The sequence below is a fragment of the Plectropomus leopardus genome, chromosome 18 (genome assembly GCF_026936395.1).
Source record: "Plectropomus leopardus strain MGB_pleo_1.0 chromosome 18, ASM2693639v1, whole genome shotgun sequence".
Lineage (NCBI taxonomy): Eukaryota > Metazoa > Chordata > Actinopteri > Perciformes > Serranidae > Plectropomus > Plectropomus leopardus.
This window is the reverse complement of record NC_142193.1, coordinates 7,565,618-7,587,348: the sequence shown is the minus strand read 5'-3', so window position 1 is coordinate 7,587,348 and position 21,731 is coordinate 7,565,618. Positions and strand designations below refer to the sequence as shown.

The following is a 21,731-nucleotide window of genomic DNA, read 5'->3' as shown; positions in this document are numbered from 1 at the left end:
AGATATTCATTAAGTAGTCTTCATATTAATTATTGAGATTTGTGTCAAATGTACTATCATGTCAAAAGCAATCAACCTGATGTGTATGAATGTTTTCTTTCAATAAATTATGGGTCCCATTAGGCAGCTCTTACTGATATGATCTACTCTCTCTATAGTGCAAAAGCTGTTATTAGTTACAAGATGAATCTTTGGCTACAGGCAGACATATATCTGCCTATATGCAGGTGATGAAGTGATGATACATGTATCATCATCCTGCTCTGTGTGTGAACACTGCTTCAGCCTAAAAAGCTTAAAATGGCTGGTGAGTTTGTGATGTCATCTAAGGAGGATTGTGATGGTGCATGTCTCCCTCCAGTGGCTGGTGGAGCTGAAGTTAGAGGTTAATTGGATATGGTTCTTATGGGCCATTCAACTTTTCCCTCCTGGAATAAAATGAGTTTAATATTATCCTGTATTGTGTTAGAATAATAGGTTTCGGGGAGGATTTGCTTCTGTTATGAATGAGTTGTAAGCAGTGTATTTAAAATAGAAGCAGGTCTGCCTCTTCAAGAACTCAATGTGCCCAGACTCATATTCTCATCCTTCAGAAACACGGTCATCAAATGTGTCTTTTACGGGACTCACATTTTCAACAGCAGACAGTTTTTTTCCATTGCTACCTTGTAACAGTTGTAACATTAAAATTCTGCATATGTGTTAAGATATTCCAATAGTACTATAAATATGACAATATAACTTACTGAGAGGGACCATTCTGCCCAACAAGTACTTGTACGTTAACACTTGAAGTACATTTTGCTGTGAATGCTTACATACCTTTACTTTAAGTTCCAGTGTGTAGGGTTTAGGGGGTTATATTGGCAGGAATAAAATATAATTACTATATTTTATTTAGTTTACAATCACCTGAAAATAAGAATTATTATGTATGTGTTACCTTAGACTGAGTCGTACATATCTACATAGGGAGCGGGTCCTTTTCCATGTTGTTCTACATTAGAGCAGAAAGGACAAACCAAACACTGGCTCTAAGTAGGGCCATTTGCATTTTTGTATCAGTCACCATGGTTCTTCGACACACTTGCCTCACAGGATAAGTTTCAGTTCTGCAACCTCACCTCTAAAAGGCACTAAATCATACATACTGGACCCGTAATATTAGTATGTTAGAAATATTAGTATTAGTATTTACAGAACTGTACTGCTATTTCAGTAAAAAATAGGAGCACTCATCTACCACTGTCATTAACTTACAGATGAGCCACTTTTGTAATCATTAATACACATTTCAAGTTTGTGTCGTGAGATTTGTTTTTAATCACCACTTAACATGTTTTACAAAGACAAGAAACTTGTGCTCATGACAAAGATATGACACTGCACTTTATACAGATATAATATTAATTACTGTAGGTTCCAGGATGAGCAGAACATTTGCCAGTAATAATAACATTAAGTGGAATATCACACAGCATTAAGAAAAATAAAGACTATACAGGACTATGAATAAATACAGAACAGGAAAAGACACCATAAGCATTCCAGTTTTGTTTATTGCATGTTTCAATAGGCTCTTATATACCCCATGGTTTGATGATTTGATTATGCATTGATAGATTTCCGGAGCAACTGAATTTTTTGTTTGCATATTTAATTTTATATCAACCTCATCAATTGAATGTATTTGTTTCAGAAAAAAAAGTTGGAATTTGAGAAGCTTGGTAAAGTTCTTTTTGTATTTATACATTTTTGCATGATATTTGACTTCTGCTTTGTTTGATGGTTTCATTATGACACAAGGGCAAATATTTTCCTAAGAAGTGGCAAATCATGTCACATAATCTTTTGTGTATCAAATTATTATCTTATTATATTAAATAGGCTACTGCAGGAAATAATGGGTATTAAAAAGGCTTTTTTCCATCTTTATTTATTATGTTTATGTTTTAAGATTCAGACCACGTTGTTGTATTTGGCCTTGCCTCAGTGGACGTTTTTAAGTCTCACAAATTTAAAAGGGTGCACCTCTAATGTAATAAGATTATGATTCCTATGTTAATTACCCCGGTTTTTACTTTCATGCTGCATTCAATGAAAGTAATCTGTTAACGCTTTATCATTACTGTAACATCGTCAGAGCTGTTATCATCTGATAAACGTCTTGACTGGTTGCATGCCCGTACACGCACGCGCACACCCATGTTTACAAACAAGTGGCCTACAGATGGCAGGGTCACTCACCCTGCTCATAACAAGGCCCGCAGACAGGAGACAGGACAGCACAGGATTACAAACCTGCAGCTCCAGCAGAGTAATGTGAATAAGGTCTGTCTGTCTGTCAGAGCAACAAGATGTGTTTGTACTGATCACAGAGTGTAGCGATGATTATTTAAAAGATAGCTAACCTCATCATTACAAAGTAGTAACAAGATGCTGCAAAAGGGAGCACGTGAAAAACCAGGCATGGATTCTGTAGTGGAGGAGGAAGTCAGGACCATCACGCACTGTGGCTTTGCGCTGCTGCGACGTGCAGACTAAAGCGGATTGAATCCTGCAAAATGATCTCACACATGTGGTAGCTTCTTGGTTTGAGTGCCTAATTAGTCGCTGATATCGATACATGATTCTATATTGTCGACACTCTTTAGCTGTAGTGATTATTGAGACTGGTTGCACGTGTAAGGTGGTTGCTCCGCTCCTTTCCTGTGTGGTTAAAAGGCACACCCCGCTTCTTCCTTCTCACTGAGCAGCATATGCGCGTATTGCTACCTACCAACCGACCTTGAATCTGTCCTCGGATTAATTCTCGCATGTGATTGGCTGCAGTCGCGGAGCTGCATAGGCTTTCTGGATTCTCATTGGTGAAGCGCGCTGTCAGTAAAGCCATATCCGCCTCTTGCTCTGTTTGGTTGGATCTCTCTCTACCCTTTCTCTCGGCGGTGGGTCGGAGCCGCTGTCCCTGGCCTCGCATGTTCCCCTCTAAATTCCTGTTTTGAATTTGATGCCCCTCTGGTAGATTTGATCCATTTACACGCCTCTGTAGGGCCACAGTCGGGCGTCCACACACCGGTATTTTATTTGTCCCAGCATTTGGCGTTTAGAGACTTTAACCCGAACATGGCCGTGGTGAGCGGATCGTCTGGGCCGGTTGCCCGGCTTGAGGGCCGTGAATTCGAATACATGATGAAAAAGCGCTCGGTGACCATCGGCCGGAACTCGTCTCAGGGCTCCGTGGACGTGAGCATGGGCCATTCCAGCTTCATCTCCCGGAGGCATCTGGAAATATTCACCGCCAGCGACGACGGCACCGGCAGCGGGGATTTCTACCTGAGGTGTCTCGGTAAAAACGGGGTGTTTGTAGACGGAGTGTTCCTCAGACGGGGCGCCCCTCCTCTGCAGCTACCACGAATGTAAGTTTCCCCCCTCGGTGAACATGTGGATGCTAGCTCTGGTAGCCAGCAAGCTAAAGTTAACAGTCAACAACATTGGGGTTTGTAGTGGCTAGCAGGGTCGAGAGGACCACGTGTTTAGCATGTTAGCAAGAACTCCGCATCCTGTTCGCAATGCCATTTTCTTTGTTGACATTCTTGTTAGCAACAGTGTTAATTAGCCACTTGCATTCACCACACATTCCCTCCCGTGGTTATGTTAGCGTTCGCCGCATTCCACCGTGTCTGTATTAGCCAAAATATCTAGCTAGCTCATAGTTATGTGGACGCTATTGTTGTTATTGACGAGTGGCAGTTTTTTTTCTGTCACGTGGACACCCCTAAGTACGAAATGATTGTCGCGTGATACTGTAAACATTGGTCCTTGTTTGTCATGCAAACATGATAGCTTGCATTTAGCTGTAGCTTCTCTGTAGTTGTGAATGGAGCTCCTCTCGACCCCTAAACGTAAACAAACCAGCCCGTCCCCGCCCTATCTGCTCATAACAGCAGAGCCTGCGGGACCTTTAGCCTCTATTCAAATCCGCCGAAGTCATGCTAGTCGCCGTTTTTCACCAATAGTTTGCTTGCATTTACATTTAAACAAGTATTTGACCATAGTATTGTTTTTAAAATCAATTTCGCCGTTTTTACCATGGGGATTGGTTTGGCACTAAAGGGAAAGTTCTTTGAGCTATGTTGTGCAAGCTGTAGCTTGCAGCATGCCATTGTTTAACACCAAGGATCGCTGATAATGTGTTGTGGTAAAATATGCTGTCCTCTAAACAAACATTTATCACACATGATTTTAATTCCCTGAACTGTACTAAACTTTAGTGATGGGTTGTAAAACAGGCATTTATATTAAAGTAATTATGTGCCTCTTGGTTTGGATGTGAGCCATGTTTGAGTGGTTGATACAGATAAAGCTACAAATAAAGACAAGCAATAAAGTAATAATGTGTCTGGTTAGTGCTGGAAGGTAATTTTATTAACAGATAATCAATCATTGACTATTGTGATAATCGATTGATTGAATGGTAAACATTTGATCCCAGCTTCTCAAATGTGAACGTTTACTGTTTTTATGTTACTGTAAAACAAATGTTTCTATTAGTTGGGAAAAACAAGCAGAAACCGTTATTTTGTAACCTAATTGATGAACAGAGCATTAACCTGCAACAATTTTGCCAATCTAAAACTAAAAAAATACATTTGCTAGTTTTCTCTCTTGTCTATTGTATTTTAAATATCTCTGGGGTTCTTTCTAGTAGTTGGTTGAAACAAGCTATTTCATAATTCACAGTTAAGATGCCAGTAGAAATCATCATCAGTCCCACACACATAATTGAAACTACATAACCAGAATGGGAAAATCGTCTCTGGCAAAAGGTAAAACAAACCAGCTTATTTACATTTTGGCCAGACAGATTTATTTTGGAATTTGGCATGCCCAAGAGTGCTTACAGTTTACTCATCAAAGCGACTTGTAGTGTAGACAAACCTACCAGCTTGTGCCAACAGTGACCAGACTTCCCACACTGCTCTCAGCTATTGTGCAATCTCTCAATGTGAAACCACTTTTTTATACTACTCAAAGAAAAAGCTTGTTTTGACTTGGCTTCTGGGCCACTAAATTGTCCCTTTGCACAAAAATATTGTCTGCAGCTGAACATGTTTGTGTTTTCAAGGTTGAAATTTACTGTGAGGAGCAAGAAAGGCGCAGCAGTAGTTTCAGATTCTCATATCGATCAGGCTGACTGCCAGTAAAGAGCTTTTAATCAGTAGTAGTCTTTACAACGTGGACATCCATAAGTAAGACACCAAGCACATGCTCACATGCTTTACTGTAATCCTCAAGCTAGAGACAGACACTTAGACGACCCTCACTGTCCATGATAAGACTGCTAAAGAAGCAGATTGACAGCATGAGAGAACTCGCAGAGCCGTGGCCCAGGGGACAGGTCGGTTGTATTCCAGGGATTCCTCTTTGGTGATGTAAACAAACTCAACAGAAAGGAACAGCCTTCGCTTCCCCTTTCTCCCTCCTCCCCTCCCTGTCCTCTCCCACACCCGCAAATTCTCTCCAAGTTGCTGCTCTTCCTGTCTCGCCGTCTTCTTTTGTTTACATTCTTTTTTTGCTTTGTGGGTGGGGGGTGAAAATCAAGTGAAAGTTTTTTCAGTTGAACAAGCTTTGTTTGTTGCCCTTCTCACAGCTTAGCAGCATAGCAACTGTGTGTTTGTGATTTTGGAGTTCAGGCCACATTGTTCATACTGGAGAAAAAGAAGGTCAATTAAAGAGGCTTCAGCAAGTGCATGCTTTGAGGGGGGTACTCAACAATGTGGACACAGCTTTCCATACCATTAAGCCTGGATCAAACATTTAAAAATGTCTAATCATGAATGTAAAGTGCTGTGTTGTATAAATGCTGAATCACAGAGTTAATCAATTATTTTGCTGATGGTGTGGCTCTGATGGAGTAGGGTTGTCCCTACGACTAATGCACCTGCTGTTAAAACAGAAGTTTAAATTTAGATGAGCCAAATGTCCAAATTTAGCACATTTAATCTATAAGGTTCAACTTTGCCAGAAAAAATATTGTGAGCCATTTGAAATCATGAATCAAATTTTACCATAACCAAATCATAGTTTGAATGCTGCTGAAATGTGCACTGTGCATTTTGAAAACTATTCATTATCCTGAAAAACATGACATTTCACTAAATACACCAAAACAATAGCATTTATTGAAAACAATCTTCTGTAGCAAAATAAATCTTGAGGAAATGTGCTTGATTATTACAAAAGCCTTTTCATTTGTTCAGCGTAAATAAGATGGTGACGTTGGTTGACGAAGCTTCAAAATGGCTGTCCCAAAACCCATGGCTTACATCATGGTAGCTACGTCCAGTATTTATACAGTCACTGGCTCTGCTGTTCAGTGTGTGCCCAGAGTAAGCTCTGCGGTCTGATATTATAGTGTAATACATAACCAAACCGTATATATTTCAAGCGTTCCTAATGAACACCCTAGCTTCAAAAACATAAAATCAAAATGTGGCGGAACATGTTTGAATTGTGGCGGGCTGCCACAAATAAAGGGATGTGTGGGAAACCCTGAGAATAGAATTGTTTTTCTGTAGTGTTTTCTAGCAAAGTATAGCCACTTTCCATAAAGACCATCTCCACTAATTAAGATGATCTGGGTCTGTTTCAGTTTTGCTAAAAGGGAACCCCTGAATTTATTGGTTCTTAAAAAGTTGGCTCTACTGAAAACCTGACGTAAGAGATATTTTTGTGAAAGGTTGTCTGATATACTAAAATCGAATCCAACATGCACAGTTTTACTTTGCAGTTTAAATAAACTTTTGCTGCTTGTGTAATATACTTTATACAGTCCTCATTGTTCAGTACTCCCTTATCAAAGTTGCTCTAATGGTAGACAGTCAAGCTTGTTTGTGTTGTTAGCCAATATTTATATTTGAACATACAGTGGGGCTCAGTGACAGCATGGTGAAATACAGACAAGAACATGAAGGAACAGCACCTTTTTTGATATTTTATTATTTATTGATATATTTAGATATCACTGTCCCCACTCTGTCAGTTCTCCACAGTCCGTAGATAATGAGAAGCGCTCTGATGTTATTTAAGGATCTTCCATGACTGTGTTAGATCCACAGTGAAGTCTCTTACCCTTCCTGAAAGGGTGCTGAGAGGGAACATGCACAATGAAAAGTGTCTCCCCTCACCAGTCTGGCTCCAGGAAGTGTTTCAGTCTCCTCCTGTGAGCGGCAAAGCTAATTTGAGATGTAGGTGTCAGGGATACAGTTCTCTCAGCAGATGCCAGCTCTGCGAGGGCCTGGCAAAAAAACTGCTGTGCCTGGCACTCTTTAACTGGAAGAAAACCAATGTGTTCCTGCTCCATCTCCACAGTGTCAGACCGCCTGATCCTAACAGTGATTTAGAAGGGTTTCTTCTGTTCGCTGGTATCTGTGAATGCTGAAGATTTTCCTCGATAGTTCCTCTCCACTCCTCATATATAAAAGCCTACAGTACACCAATGATGAGTCTGTTTTTATCAAATAAAAAATATTTTAATTAGGCAACAAGGAATCCACCAGCCTCTCGCAGTTTCTGTTGGCAGCATCCTTGCATTCCTGAGTCCAATTTGTTGGTTGTTGTAGTTTTTTTAATTCCACTGCATGTCAAGTGGAGAAGCAGTGATAGGAATGTTTCAGGCATTTAACGCAAATCATTAAATAAGCAGCATGTGATTTTGCAAGATACAGGTGTTATCTTGTCAAAAAAATCAATTTTGTGTGAATGAGAACTAACACGTAATGCATTCCAATGAATTCAAACTCTGGTATTTAATGCGGTACATTACACTGTAGAATCGATGTGGTTTGGTTAATTTGTTGTGCCTATGCTGCCTCACTGAGTGACATGACTAGTGACTTCTAAAGGTTAACAGATACTGGATACTGATATCAATTTTTTGAGCTTTTACAGTCTTACGTCGTCTTACTTTTCAGCTGACCTATGCGCTGATACTGTATACCAATGATAGGCTTTTATGGGTGTGACCCTGGAAGTTTCTCAAACCCCAAAAATGCAAAAACTGACATGTTTTGGAGGAGACTGTTCTTGATAGATGTCTTGGAAGAATCAACTCACAAGTTCACAATCACACAGAGCACTGTTGACAGTATGAGACGATACATTCTTGCTGGTTTTGCGCAATACCTGCAGCACAGAGGCCGCCTGCAATGCTCTGAATGAACAGCCAGGCTTCATCAAACAAAACAATTGGTGTTGTGCAATAGCAAACCCTAAGCTCAGCTGATTACTCCACAACTTTACACTAACAATGTTATGTGGTTCTACAGTAATAACAGCAGCAGGCTGTACATCACTGCTGTTTGGGGTTCACTTTGGATAAACAAAAAAAAGAAGGTAAAAAAACAATTAAGATAGGCAATGGTAGTTGTTATTTTTTCCTCAGCAGCAGTAGTTTGTGGACTTTAAGTCGCGGGGTGGATAAATGATCAGTTGATCTGATCACAGCTGATTAGATCAGATCAGATCAGATCAGATCGATGATGCTGTAGAGGAAAGTGAAAACATACCTTTAGATCCAGTTTAATCAACTCTTAAGTTTCACTTTCACTGGGTCTGCTATTCTGCTGCTCCGTCTGTGCCCAGAGTACACTTTGAGCTTCAAGAATGTGGTGCAATAAAAAGACCAAAGAATATATATAATCTAATAGCGCTCTAATGACTGGCCGGCTCCGAAAATATCAAAATCAGAATCAGAAATATTTAATTGGAACGTTGTTATTTGTACAGTCGCTCTGATACCAAGCATAGAGAATTACAGAAATATAAATAAGTAGCATTGAAATTTATATGAAGATATGCTGTAAATCAAAAATGGAGAGAAAAAATGTGCATTTGTGAAAATATAAAATAAAAATATTTGCAATATGCCTCAATTTCACACCAGTATGTAAAACAATTAAAGATGTAAGAAAATGTATAATATGCTGAGTATGTAAAGTGTGTAAATTATATAATGACAAATATATGCCTTGTGTTACATTACAATACAATGTACAAACTAGTGAACTTGTACTCGAAAATCAAAATGTGGCAGCAGATGTTTTATTGTGTGTATTGTGTATAAATGTGTGTTTTTGAATGCAGCCAACAGCCTCACCTGTTATCCATGGGCTTTCCATCTACAGTGTTGAATCCAAACTGCTTCCACACATAACTTCTCAGATGGTTTGGTGTCATAGTTGTCAGCTCAGCACGGCTCACTAGTTTTCATAATTTTGTGTTAATGAGGAGAACAGCAATACCCTAGTTTACTGAGGGCAACAGAACATGCAATAGATCCATCCTGGAGGCAGAGATACCACATTCTGTTACAGGCAGCCTCAGTGGTACATTATTAAATGCTGCAACAAGGCGTGTTGTATTTAAAGGAAAATGGAACAAGTCCTTACCCTATATTCTGCTGTGTGCTGAAAGTCACAATGGAAAATGTAGGAAAGGTTCAGTGGATGTTAAGTCAAACAGAAGAAATGAGAGTGGTTTCGAGTCCTAAATAATGGCTTGAGCTTTAAGTATTGATGATTATCATTATCTATTAACGACCCAATAATATTAGATATATCATATTGCTTATAAACTGTCTAAAAAATGATGAAAAAGGGTAAATTCTGTCTCCAAGAGCCCATTGTCATATCTTGATATCGCTTGTTTGTCCAAACAACAGTCCAAACCCTAAAGATATTCAATTTGCAATATATAAAATGCAGGAGAGCAGCACATCCTCACATTACAAAACTGTAAAAGTAATGTATGTTTAGTATTTTATACTTGATAAATCACTGCAATTATTATCAAAATTACAGTCGGTTCATTATCTGGACGGGTTACCAAATCAGCTCATTTTTAAGCACTAGTAATAATAGAAGAGTATTGCACATTGCCATGTGAGGCATGTTTTCTAATTGCTGACTTGGTGCTGAGGCTGCTGTACTTTACGCATGTCTTTATATTTACCACTCTGCCTAATTTAGACCTAACCTCCACTGGAGCCACCACTCCCCCTGAACAGTCACAGCAGAGCAGCTCCCGTCTGCACTTCAGTCCTCTGCAGTGTAATAACATGGAATATCTGTGATAATCCCGTTTTTGCTGCCTCCAACAAAGATTTTCAGGCGGTGTCGGAAGGAAGGAGGGAGCTTCATCAAGCCGTTGCATCTGTATTCAAATTTAATTAACTTGCACGTTGTCTCTCTCAGCTAATTAAAGTCAGCCAGAGAATCAGCAAACTGTTCTGCCACTGCCGAGCTTTATGTGGCGTTATCAAATGCTCAATGATTTGATTTGCCTTTTGTAATGCTGTTTTCTTCAACTGGTGCCTCTGCACTTGTTTAAAAAAGAGCTTCTTAAATACTGTGTCTGTTTTCTTTCGCAGGTGCACTTTCAGGTTCCCCAGCACAAACATCAAGATCACATTCACAGCCCTGTCCAGTGGGAAGAAAGTGAAGCGCGAAGCTCCAGAGTCCCCAGTGAAACCAGTACAGCCCCAGATCTCCCCGCTGACCATCAACATTCCAGACAACATTGCTCACCTAATGAGCCCGCTGCCATCACCCACTGGCACCATTAGGTACTCACTTCCACTGATAATAACGTATTCACAGGCTTGAAGCAGACAGGAAGTGACTTTTCTTTGTGTGTACTACAGTGACTATTGATAATTTAGCAAAGTTGTATTTGTGCCAGTAACAGCATAGATATACTAGCATTTAGTATTCATTTACCTCTCTGGTTTTGGTGCTGGTTATGAAGATAAATCCATTAATTATGCTTGGGTGGTACATAATATTTTATACCCTCACACCTTCCCTGTTATTTTTGGGTCGTTCATACAAACGTCCCACGCTGATAAATGTGATATCTCAAGAACCGCTTGGGGGAATTTCTTCAAATGTGGCACAAACTTACACCAGGACTCAAGAATGAACTGATTAGAGTTTGGTGATCATAGGTCAAAGATCAAGGTCACTGTGACCTCATCTGGCTCAGTCTTGTGAGCACCTATCTCAAGAACATCTTGAAGAATGTTTTTCAAATCTGGCACAAACATTCACTTGGACTCAACAATGAATTGATTAGAATTTGGTGGTCTAAGGTAAAGGTCACTATGACCTTGTTTCCACCTCTTTTTTTTGGAAATGGCATTATTTAACAAACACCTTAAGGGAGTTTCCTTGCATTTGGCACAAATGTTCATTTGGCTCTGGAAAAATGAAGTAATTTCTGAATTTTTGTATGAATATAAAGCAGTGATAAATGACCCAATCAACCATCAAAAATGGTAAAAGAAATACTAAGTTTCTGACTTATTTCTATCAGTTCTGTGAACATGCAGTTTTCTGAATCAGTTCCCAGATCAGTACAAGGTGGTAGTTGGTCTCTAGTTGACCATGAGGTGTCAGCTGACCTTGACATGGCCTCTAATGGGTGATCAGCTTAGACTTAGTTCAGTGACTGCAGGGCTCAGAAAGGGTGGTGCCTTCATCTCAGACTCTTAGATCCCCTCAACCTGTGACCTGGGCCAGATGGCATAAAACCAATCGGGTCTCTTCTGTCATGCAGGTCCCATTTCCAGGTTATATGATAAAATGTGTTTACTGTTGGCAAATAAATAAATGCTCTGTGTAATGAAAGAGGCAGAAGGTGTAGCCCATGTGGGAATCCAGAGCTGCTGCTTCTTTGTTTGGTTTACCAGCATCTCCAGAGTCCCCAGAGGCCTGAAATAGACATTAAACATGGACATTCTCCTTTACATTAAGCCTCTTTATCCCCTAGTTATTCGAGTCGATTAAATGGGTAATAAGACTTGATTAAGATTTCAATGCAATGCTGCTTTAGGCCTGATAGTGGCTCCTAAAGTGACTGCAGTGTTTCCAGACAATCTGGGAGGTTGGGCGATTTGCACAGATGTCGGCCAAAAGCGGGCCACTGCAGCAAAGACTGCGGATAAGCGAGCCCCAGAACCTAAGTGTCCCCTTCTGGAAAATGCCAGGGTGGTTTTTTTTTTTTCAGGTTTAAGCACTTAATCCAAACCTGTTGTTGGCTGTTTGATCCTTGAATTAATGTAATTCATGTTTACACTAAGTTTCTTGGCAGCTGACAGACTTGTGTTTTTTCCTGCAGTGCTGCTAACTCGTGCCCCTCCAGCCCTCGGGGTGCAGGCTCTTCAGGCTACAGGATGGGCGGTCGCATGGTCAGCTCTGCAGAGCTGCAGCTTATAAATGACAACTCACAGCCTGAAAATGACAAAGACGCATCTGGAGGGGACAGTCCCAAGGTGAGAGCAGTGCTAAATTTCAGTTACTGTTAGGGGAAGATCTTCAAACCTGTCACTTAGTTTGTGATTGTGTTTAACATGTCATCACTTCTTTCTCTCAAAGCCCTTTAATACACATCCACAGGGCACGGAGATCTTTCAAAAGAATGCTTTTGTGATTGCCTAAAATGCTGGATTTCACAGCAGCTAAAATTGCTACCCTTTTGATGCAGCGTTATAGGACCATCTCTCTGATCTACTCTCCTCCTACTTCCTCTGCCCAGTTAGCACGAGCTAACACAGCAGCAGCGGCTATTATCCAAAACCAAGCCATTAAACGGTCTTAACAATCTCACACCAACACAGAAATGGTTCAGCTACGTCATTAAACTCGTTAATAACCGTTTGATAACATTAGCCGTGTGATGCTAACAGTTAACCCTGTGACTCTGTGTATGACTCTGTCTCAGACACCAAGCTGACACTCTTGTTTTGTGTTAACAAAGAGGGAAAGAGTGCCGGCCAAGGAGGGGCTGAGCGATTCGATACGCTGTATGCAGCGCCACAATAAAATAAGATTTTGTGTGTGTTGAAGTTGTGGTCATGGACAAAAGTGTAAAGTGACGCAGAGTTCAGAGATTGGCTGAATTTGTGTTCGTTATTTACATTTCAACATCCCTCATATTGCTGTTCATAAGTTGGCAACATTGACACAGAAAGTAAAATGAGAGAGAGCTGGAAGACATCTCTGAAATTTATCAGCAGGAAGAGGTCTACTGTAGATATAACTAGGATCTCCAAGACACTTATTTTTTCCTTTAAATACTCTATAAAATGTCAGGAAAAATGAACATTTCCCAGAGCCCAAAGTGGCACTTTTGTATTGCTATTTCTGTCCTACCAACAGTTCAGCCCGACTACAATTTAAGATGAGAGAAAACAGCAAATTATCGGAATTTAAAAAGCTGTAACTGTCAAATGTTTGGCATTTTTGCTTTCAAATGATATTTTGCCACCTGACTTTCTGCTTAGTGTCTTAAAATTCCAGCTCTAAACATAACATGATGTCCCCATCTGACAACTTAGATTTTTGTTCAGAATCCTACTCATACACATGAATATAGATACACCATATTTTCATCCAGCAATTTTCTGTCCTATTTCACTGGAAACATGAAGAAAACACCCAAAGGTTGTCCAACCAAAAGATATTTGATGTTTTGGTTATCCCCTCCATGAGATGGAGATATTTTTTATCTCCATCTCATGGAAAACCTCCAGTGTGACCTGAACACAGTTTTGCAGTGATTGATTGTGATTTAGACCATATTGTCTATAAAAAGTTTGGCAGTTTGAGGCGATGACAGTTTGATTTCTGGGTGTAGTAAGCTCTGGTTCATAAATCTGTACTTCTCCTTGGCTCCACAGGATGACTCCAAACCTCCGTACTCCTATGCACAGCTGATCGTCCAGGCCATAACGCTGGCTCCGGACAAGCAGCTCACACTAAATGGAATCTACAATCACATCACGAAGAACTACCCCTACTACAGGACTGCAGACAAGGGCTGGCAGGTGAGTCCTGGCCTTGTATTTGTCTGTTACATGCCACTTTGACTCTCAGCCTAGTGCTACAGATTTAATGGATTTAACTTTTAATTTAACTTGTTGCAAAATTCTGCACCAAAAACCTCAATCTTTACCATGGAACAGTCACAAAAAAAACATTATAACAACAGTAATATATATTTTTTTCTTGCCATAACATTCCCATTTTTGTTTTTCCTCTGCCACAGAACTCGATCCGTCACAACCTGTCGTTGAACCGTTATTTCATTAAAGTGGCACGGTCGCAGGAGGAGCCAGGCAAAGGCTCGTTCTGGAGGATAGACCCATCCTCAGAGAGCAAGCTCATCGAGCAGGCCTTTAGGAAACGAAGGCCCCGGGGCGTCCCCTGCTTCAGGACCCCACACGGACCCCTCTCCTCCAGGTCTGGATCCATCCCGCTGTCACACACTCCTGCCTACACAATCATTCAAAAACTGTCACCAAGATTATGCTGTGTTGATCTCTCATATAAATGGAGTCTGTTGTTAAACTTGAGTCTGTGTGAGCTCATTTAACAAAAACCAACAACCACAAATAGGTTCTGCTAAAACATAACAGCCACCACAGCCACTTCTTCTATTCAATATTTGATTTAAATACCGATATTAATATTTGAGCGTGAAACTAACTTGTCTGTCTGACCCTCAGGAGTGCCCCGGCGTCCCCCAATCATTCTGGGGTTCTCTCCGCTCACTCCAGCGGCGTCCAGACCCCAGACAGCCTATCACGAGAGGGCTCCCCGGTTCCCCTGGAGCTAGACACCTCATCAGCGCCGGCCCCGACGTCCACCACCGTGGTCCAGCCCAAACTGGCAGTGATCCAGGAAGCACGCTTTGCACAAAACACACCAGGTATGAGACCCTCACTGTCTGGGCTTTGTGTTCTTAACACATGAATGTGAATCTTTCTCTCTCTTACACAGAGGTTCAAAGCGCCGTTTGTAGTTTTCAGTGGAGCTGCTTCAGCCTCTGTGGATGTTGAGTCTGGCTTTGATCCCACTTCTCTGCCACAACATGATCCTCATATTTTTCTTATCTCATTGTCAAGATGATTCTAGTCAGCTGTTTTTAGAAGTGCACACACTTTTGTGGTTATCAGCATTAATGGCTTTCACAAATGAAAGATATATTAAACAAAATCTTTTCAGATTTATTGTGAAAGTGTAAAAAGTTTACGGTCACTCACATTATTTGTTGGCATGCTTTATTGTGTTCAGTTAGCACAGTTACAGGTCTTGTTAAACCGTCTGGCTCTTGGCCAAATTTTGAACAGCACTGTTTCACATAAACACGAAAAATTTGACTCTTTTGATTACTGACTTTGAAAACCGCTTGAATGTAAATACAGATTGTTCTCTGGTTTGTTCATTCTGCTGCTGTCATTTTTATTTTTCCCATCTTTTTGTGACACACTGTTGGAGTTTTTTTTCTTTTGCTCACCCAGACTGTCCTGAGATAGTGTCCATAGTTTCAATAATAATAATGAATAAACCTGCATGATTCCTGTGTACATTATAATCCCCATGCGGGTCTCTTGTCTTTGTTCCAGGCTCGCCTGTAAACAACCAGCCGGTACTCATAGCAGTCCAGCGTCAGTTACCTCAAACCATCAAGCCAGTGACCTACACCATGGCCTCCCCAGTGAGCACCAGCACCTCCCAGCCTGCTGTCCAGACTGTCCACGTCCTGCAGCAGATCCCAGCTGGCTCCCTCAGCTCCGCCGCTGTCATCGCTCAGCCAGCCACCATCATTAAGAGCGAGCCGCAGGAGAACGGAGAGCACACAGAGGTCAAAGGTGAGGCAGGGGCACTGCCATAATGGCATCAAATGCTTGGTCTTGTTTACTGAAGTACAGAAAAAGTGCAGTTTTGCTGTCAGGGCGCTGATTTTTTTAACCCACGCTCAATGGTGTCAGTCACTAATTTGTCTACAAAGAAGCCATTCATCATTTATATACGGTTATTGTCAGTGTCATTTTAGTAGACTGATCCTTTCATTGTTGGTTTCATAATCCTTAATTCATCTTTTTTTTTTTTTTTTTTACACATGTAGGCATAGCAGTAGAGTCTCATTAAAATAATTTTTCTTTTCACTGGAGTCATTGTTGAACTTTTTGTGTCCTCCTCTCAGTCAAAGTGGAGACAGTTCCCACCATCACCTCTATAGGCGGCTCCAGTCGCATCATCCAGACCTCACAGTCAGGCACTCCCCTGCAGACTGTTACCATAGTGCAGCAGGCCCCCATGGGTCAGCACCAGCTGCCTATAAAGGCCATCACACAGAACGGCACCCACAGCATCACCACTGCCATCCAGGGACCCGCCAGCTCAGGTGAGAAGCACAGACACAGTCTGGAGAGCAGAGGTGGGGTGCTTTATGGGAATGCCCCCTCAGAGAAACCTCAACTTCAAATTTTTTACTGTTGATGTAGAATTTACTGTTTGGGCTCTGTAAGATTTCAAAACATTTGTTGGCTCAAACTCTTTGAAACATAGTTAGGATGTTTATTAAATGAATTCTGATTGGCCATCTGCTTCATGGAGAAGCTAGAAGAAAAACTGACGTTCAATTTGTCCCTTAAGACTTGTTGGACTCATCATGTATACATTAAATACTTAAAATCAAACAATAACAGACCAAAAGTTTACTGCCATCAACATTCATTTGTTATGCATTACAGTACAATATCAACTTTGTTTTTAATAACAGCTTCTCTGTGGTAACATTTTAAGATTTTGTATCATGATAATTTCACACTGTTGATAAATAATTAGGGCTTTGCATTGGCAAGAATCCAGTGATGCAATAGGTATCATAATACAGGGATTCAAAATAGTGTGATCTGTTGCAAAACTTAACACAAGGAGGTTTTTTTCTTTTAATTCAATTCATTCTAGCCGTGTGCCCTTTATGACTGTTTCACAGGCCTATGTCCTTTGTGTTTGCGTCTGAATACTGAAATAGCTAAAGTTAGATTCAACACAAAGTCAGGGGTTTAAACAATACAGAATGAACCACTGCCACACATCTATGCATATAAACTATTTATTAAAAATCCATTGGTTTTTTTGTTGTTGTTGTTTTGCAAATTGAAACAGTATCACAAAAGATAATATTGTGATCCTCAAGTGTATCAATATTTTCTTACACCACTATGGGACTGCAACTAGCAATTTGTTTCACAATGGATGAATTACTGATTATTTTCTTGATGAATTGTTTTACCATTCGGTCATTAAAAATGTTAGAAAATAATGATATTCACAATTTCCCAAAGTCCAAGGTGATGTCTTTAGATTACCAACACTCTTTCTCTGACCAACAAGACTACTCAGTGTGCAGTCACAAAAGATAAACAAGCAGGAAATCTTCATGTATGAAAATATGGAACCAGATTTCTTTTTGTAATTTTTTTGTGATGTTTTAAATGATTTTCATAATTATTAAAAATGAACTAATTGTTTGTGTCAACTCTAGTTTCATGTCAGTGGGGATTTGGGGTTTGCATGATGCTTTTTTTACCTCAAAAGATTCACGTGAACTGCATTATCTGACACTTAAGTATATGTTCAACAACAAAGACTCCTTGCCTTCTCTGTATCACAGAAAGTGTTTATTAGCGGTACAGCAGCTAAGGCGACCACAGGCCTCCTGCTTACAGATGTTGGTTAACCACAGAGTGAGCTGCTCTGACAGTGGAGCGTTTCCTCGATTAACCCGCCCCTTCCCTTCTGTTTCCAGCTGTGGCGAGCCCGCTCCACCTGCTGGCGGCCCACGCCTCGGCGTCGGCCTCCCTCCCCACCAAACGACAGAACGGGGACCAGCTGGCCAGCGAACAGCCGGACACCAAGCGCATCAAAACAGAGGACGAGGCGGACTCGACCCAGGTCACCGCGGCAGACTCAGACTCGTCGGCAGCTAACAACCCAGGCCTCAACTAGTCTGTACAACCACACACACCACACAACCCACCCCCCACCCCTCACCACCACCACCATCACCTTCTCCTCCCTCCTCCACGGTTTCTCTCTCTCGTCCCCCATTGTTTGTTTCGTTTCTCCTCCTTCTACCACTGACTCCCGAGGTGCCAAACGGAGAGGATTCTTTTCATTCAGTTTGGTTTATCTGTTCTAGAGCATCAAAAATAAATAAATGTCCACCCCTTTAAAGACTGGAATGTGGGTTGAGAACAAAAAAAATGGGACATAGACAAATTCAAAGGTGTCCCCTGTGAGCCACTGAAACAGGAGAGGGACTAAACCAAGACCACAGGAAGCCTTAACAACAATTAACCCTTAAGAGCTGACCTTTGACCTCAAGTGGTCCAGCGGGGGGGAGAGACCCTGAGTCAGCTCGGGCTAGACGCCACCTTTCTGTCGTATCTACCTCAGAGCAGATAGGAGACGCCGGCAGCCAGCAGACAACATCCCCCGCAGACCTGTCGGGACGGCTTCTGGACGAAGTGACCAACCGAGCGACGAGTACGACGAGCATTCAATGGTTAAAAAAAAAAAAAAAAAAAAAATCAAGAAAAAAACGGTCAACGCATTCAGAAAGGGATCAACTCGGAGCCAATATTCCTGAAACTCTGGCAGCTAGCCTCTCACAATACTGACCTTCCTTTTTCGCAGCTGTACGTAGATATGCAGTATTTTGTTGTTCAAATGTGGAGCATAGGATTTTTTTTTTATGTATTTTCACTTATCTAGAAAAGTAATAATTTAATTAAAGGAAGCAAAATAATGAGGTCGATGACATTTCGGTATCTAAGTTAGAAATCTCACTTTTTTTATGTGGACTTCCTTTTCTGTTCGGTGAAACAGTGTAATAGTTTTTCGTAATATTTGTTTCTTTCCCCCCCTCGTTCTGACATATCCATATGAAATTTGCTTAGTTATACCTACATATTTTAATACTTGCACAGATAACCAATATAAGCATATAAAAATCTCCATGTGTAGTTCCAGATGTTGACCTTGCATGTATCCGACAACAGAGGAGTTGTTAACTGTAAATTGAACAGAGGAAAAAAGACCTGCTTTGTCCAAACCAGACCTGCACTTGATTAAATGTTTGTGTTTTCATTTCCCTTTTTTTTTCTAATTTTTTGTTTTTCCTCCACCTTCCTCCTCCTCCTCCTGGTCCCTCCCGGCTGTGTTGACGTTGTGGTGTTGGCAGACCCCCCACCCCCCCCTTGCTTGATTATTTTACTCTGTTGCGGCGACCTGGCGAGTCTGTTTTCTGATTGTACACGTTCCAAACAATAGTAAAGACAAAAAATTGATGTTTGTTCTGCTTCAGTGGAGAAATGCTTTTTTTTTAATAAATTAATTTAAAGCCCTTTTCTGTATCTGTAAGCTTTGTTCCAGAATCATGGTTTAGTTTATGATGCTGAATAAAGCAACAAACAACCTGTGATTAGAAGAAACACTGGCTGTAGTTCCACTCTCTTCCACAGGGCTGCAGTATAGGAACGCTCTTCAGGTTGTCTGATGGTTTAAAAAGCAGCACATAAACTTTGTCCAGTAAATGGACAGAGCCATAATCACCTGTTTTCAATCAACAAATTCTGTGATCCAACCCTCCAGGGTGTTTCTGAGGAGGGAGATTTTTGTCTTTAATTGACTTAAGAGTTTAATTTAACTACATCTGTTTCCAGACATTTTTTTCCTCATAGTTTGTGTTGTTTTTGTCCATTTTAATTTCTCAATTTCTTGACAGACATGGTTAGGATAAATATGAAGGTAACTCCAAAAATGTGGAAAATGAGGAGGAATTACATAAAAAAGCCTCTGAGTGGCTAAATCATCAAAACAAATGTCTATAAAATAAAATAGATAGTAAAAGGTGACAAGGAAATGACTTAAAAATTAGCAGTGGGAATTATTAGATATTATCCAAAATAAGGGAAAACATTTCCAGAAAACTATACTTACAATTCTTGTATATTAAAAATGATGTGACAGATTATTTTTAACACTTTTCAATTTTTTTAACCATTATTTTATTTATTTTGCCTATTTTTAGGTAATTTTCTTGTAGCTTTTCACTAATTTCTTGCTATTGTTTTGCCATTTCTTATTAAGTTGCTCATTACCCATGTTTCCAAAAGACATAAAGCCATTTTGCTTAGGTTTCAAAGGGTTAAAATAAGGGTCCACGCTTCTACCTGTAAAAGTACAGTGATTTTTTTGAAATGAGGAGTAAAAGAGGAGAAGCAAGGTAAATGAAAGACAGAGGACAATAGACCTTTTTCACAGCAGACAGTTTGACTAGTCGTAACAGGGAAAGCACAGGTGTACTCAGTAACCTTAATGACAGCTGTATTTCACTGAGGGGAGGCCCTGCTATGGTGCATGCTGACTCACTGGGACAATCAGTGGAATTGAGCCATCATAAATGTTATCAGTTTCACCTGTGCTTTGCCTATGACAACATCAACATGTCAGCTGTGGAAAAGGTATGTACATACAAACTTACCACAAGCAAAAGAAAACAAGTTTGGTTTTATTAAGATGCTTTTGGAATATGTGTGTAGTGAGATGTGAGTGAGACTTTGTACTCTGTCCTTTCTTTTTTTTTCATAATGTGATTTTGATTATCATTTTAGATCCTCAAAGTATGAAGCTTTATCCTTCCAAAAAGAAACTTAATAGTGCACATATCCTCCAAAATAGATTAAATTTTGAGGTCAAAACATTAAGAAACAAGAAATTGCAGCACAGAAATGCCATTGATCTGTTGAAAGTCATTTAGAAACTGTCTCCATTGAAGTTAAGCCCCAGAAAAAATACTATTTGTTTAAGAATTTCTAAATCAGGCACACAGTAGCGGTCAGGCTATAATAAGGATGTTCACTGAATAAAACAAGTGTTCATGTTTCCGCTGCATAAAAACAAAGGAGAGAAGATCCATCTTACAGCTACATTTCTGAGGTTAAAAAGTCAACAACTGTGTAATTAAATAGATACTTTGCTGATTCTAAACCACCTTAGTATCATAACAGAGTGGGTAGTATATGTAAAGGAACTGTGGTCTTAACGCGCTCTGCTCATTTCCCATCTCAAAATGTTGTCATCCAGTGGATTTTCCCGGCTCTAGGGCTGTAGCTTGAACTGAGAATTTTACTTCTGCATTTTCGTAAGCCTGCCACCACGGACACAAAGAGTATTGAAGCGTATTGAGAGGGAGAGCTGGGATCACATGGTAAAATTAGACAATGCGGATGAACCAAGATTCCGGTATTGTTTATTTCTCACTGAAAATTTCCTCAGAAAGGAATTAGGGCCTGTATTCACAGCTATGGTTCTTGCATGAAACGGTAAACATTTGTTGCAGTTTGGCCTTTTGTTCACAAGTCAATGGCGTTTTGGGGGCCTGAAAATGCAAACTTTTGAAACGAAGTGTAACCTTTTGAAAATACCTCCTGTCGCTGTGTAAACTGGCAGTGTACAGATCTTGAGAGAACTGTGACATTTCGGCCGCACTTTGAGCATGTGTGTGGTGTTGGCCTGGCACACATACCACAGCTTTTTTAGTTGTTTTTCCAGATCTGTGCACATGAAGATCAATTTCATAATGTTATCATAACAACGCATATTTTTTTTAAATGCAAAGGAAAGACTTTTCCCTTTTTGGTAGGGCTGTACTCGTCTAAACAGGGCCTTAGTGCACTGTTTAGTTGTAATACAAAAGCCTGTGAACAGGGAGGGGTCGCTATACTGCTACTGCACAGTGAAAATGGAGGCAGAAAAACTGAGATCAGACTGTAAAACTAAGCAACGCTGATCAAACATGAACCAAGATTCTGTTAC

The 21,731-nt window shown here is 40.4% G+C and overlaps 1 protein-coding gene across 1 annotated transcript; it reads left to right on the top strand.

Annotated features, from left to right (window-relative positions):
• The first annotated feature begins 2,920 nt into the window (after positions 1 to 2,920).
• On the top strand, positions 2,921 to 19,258 carry foxk2b (forkhead box K2b). The gene is made up of 9 exons (XM_042504946.2): positions 2,921 to 3,416; positions 10,430 to 10,624; positions 12,178 to 12,331; positions 13,739 to 13,885; positions 14,107 to 14,300; positions 14,567 to 14,769; positions 15,467 to 15,712; positions 16,048 to 16,248; positions 17,659 to 19,258. Exons 1-9 carry the CDS (start codon positions 3,124 to 3,126, stop codon positions 17,856 to 17,858), a joined length of 1,833 nt encoding a protein of 610 aa, XP_042360880.1. The 5' UTR covers positions 2,921 to 3,123; the 3' UTR covers positions 17,859 to 19,258.
• Positions 19,259 to 21,731: the final 2,473 nt, after the last annotated feature.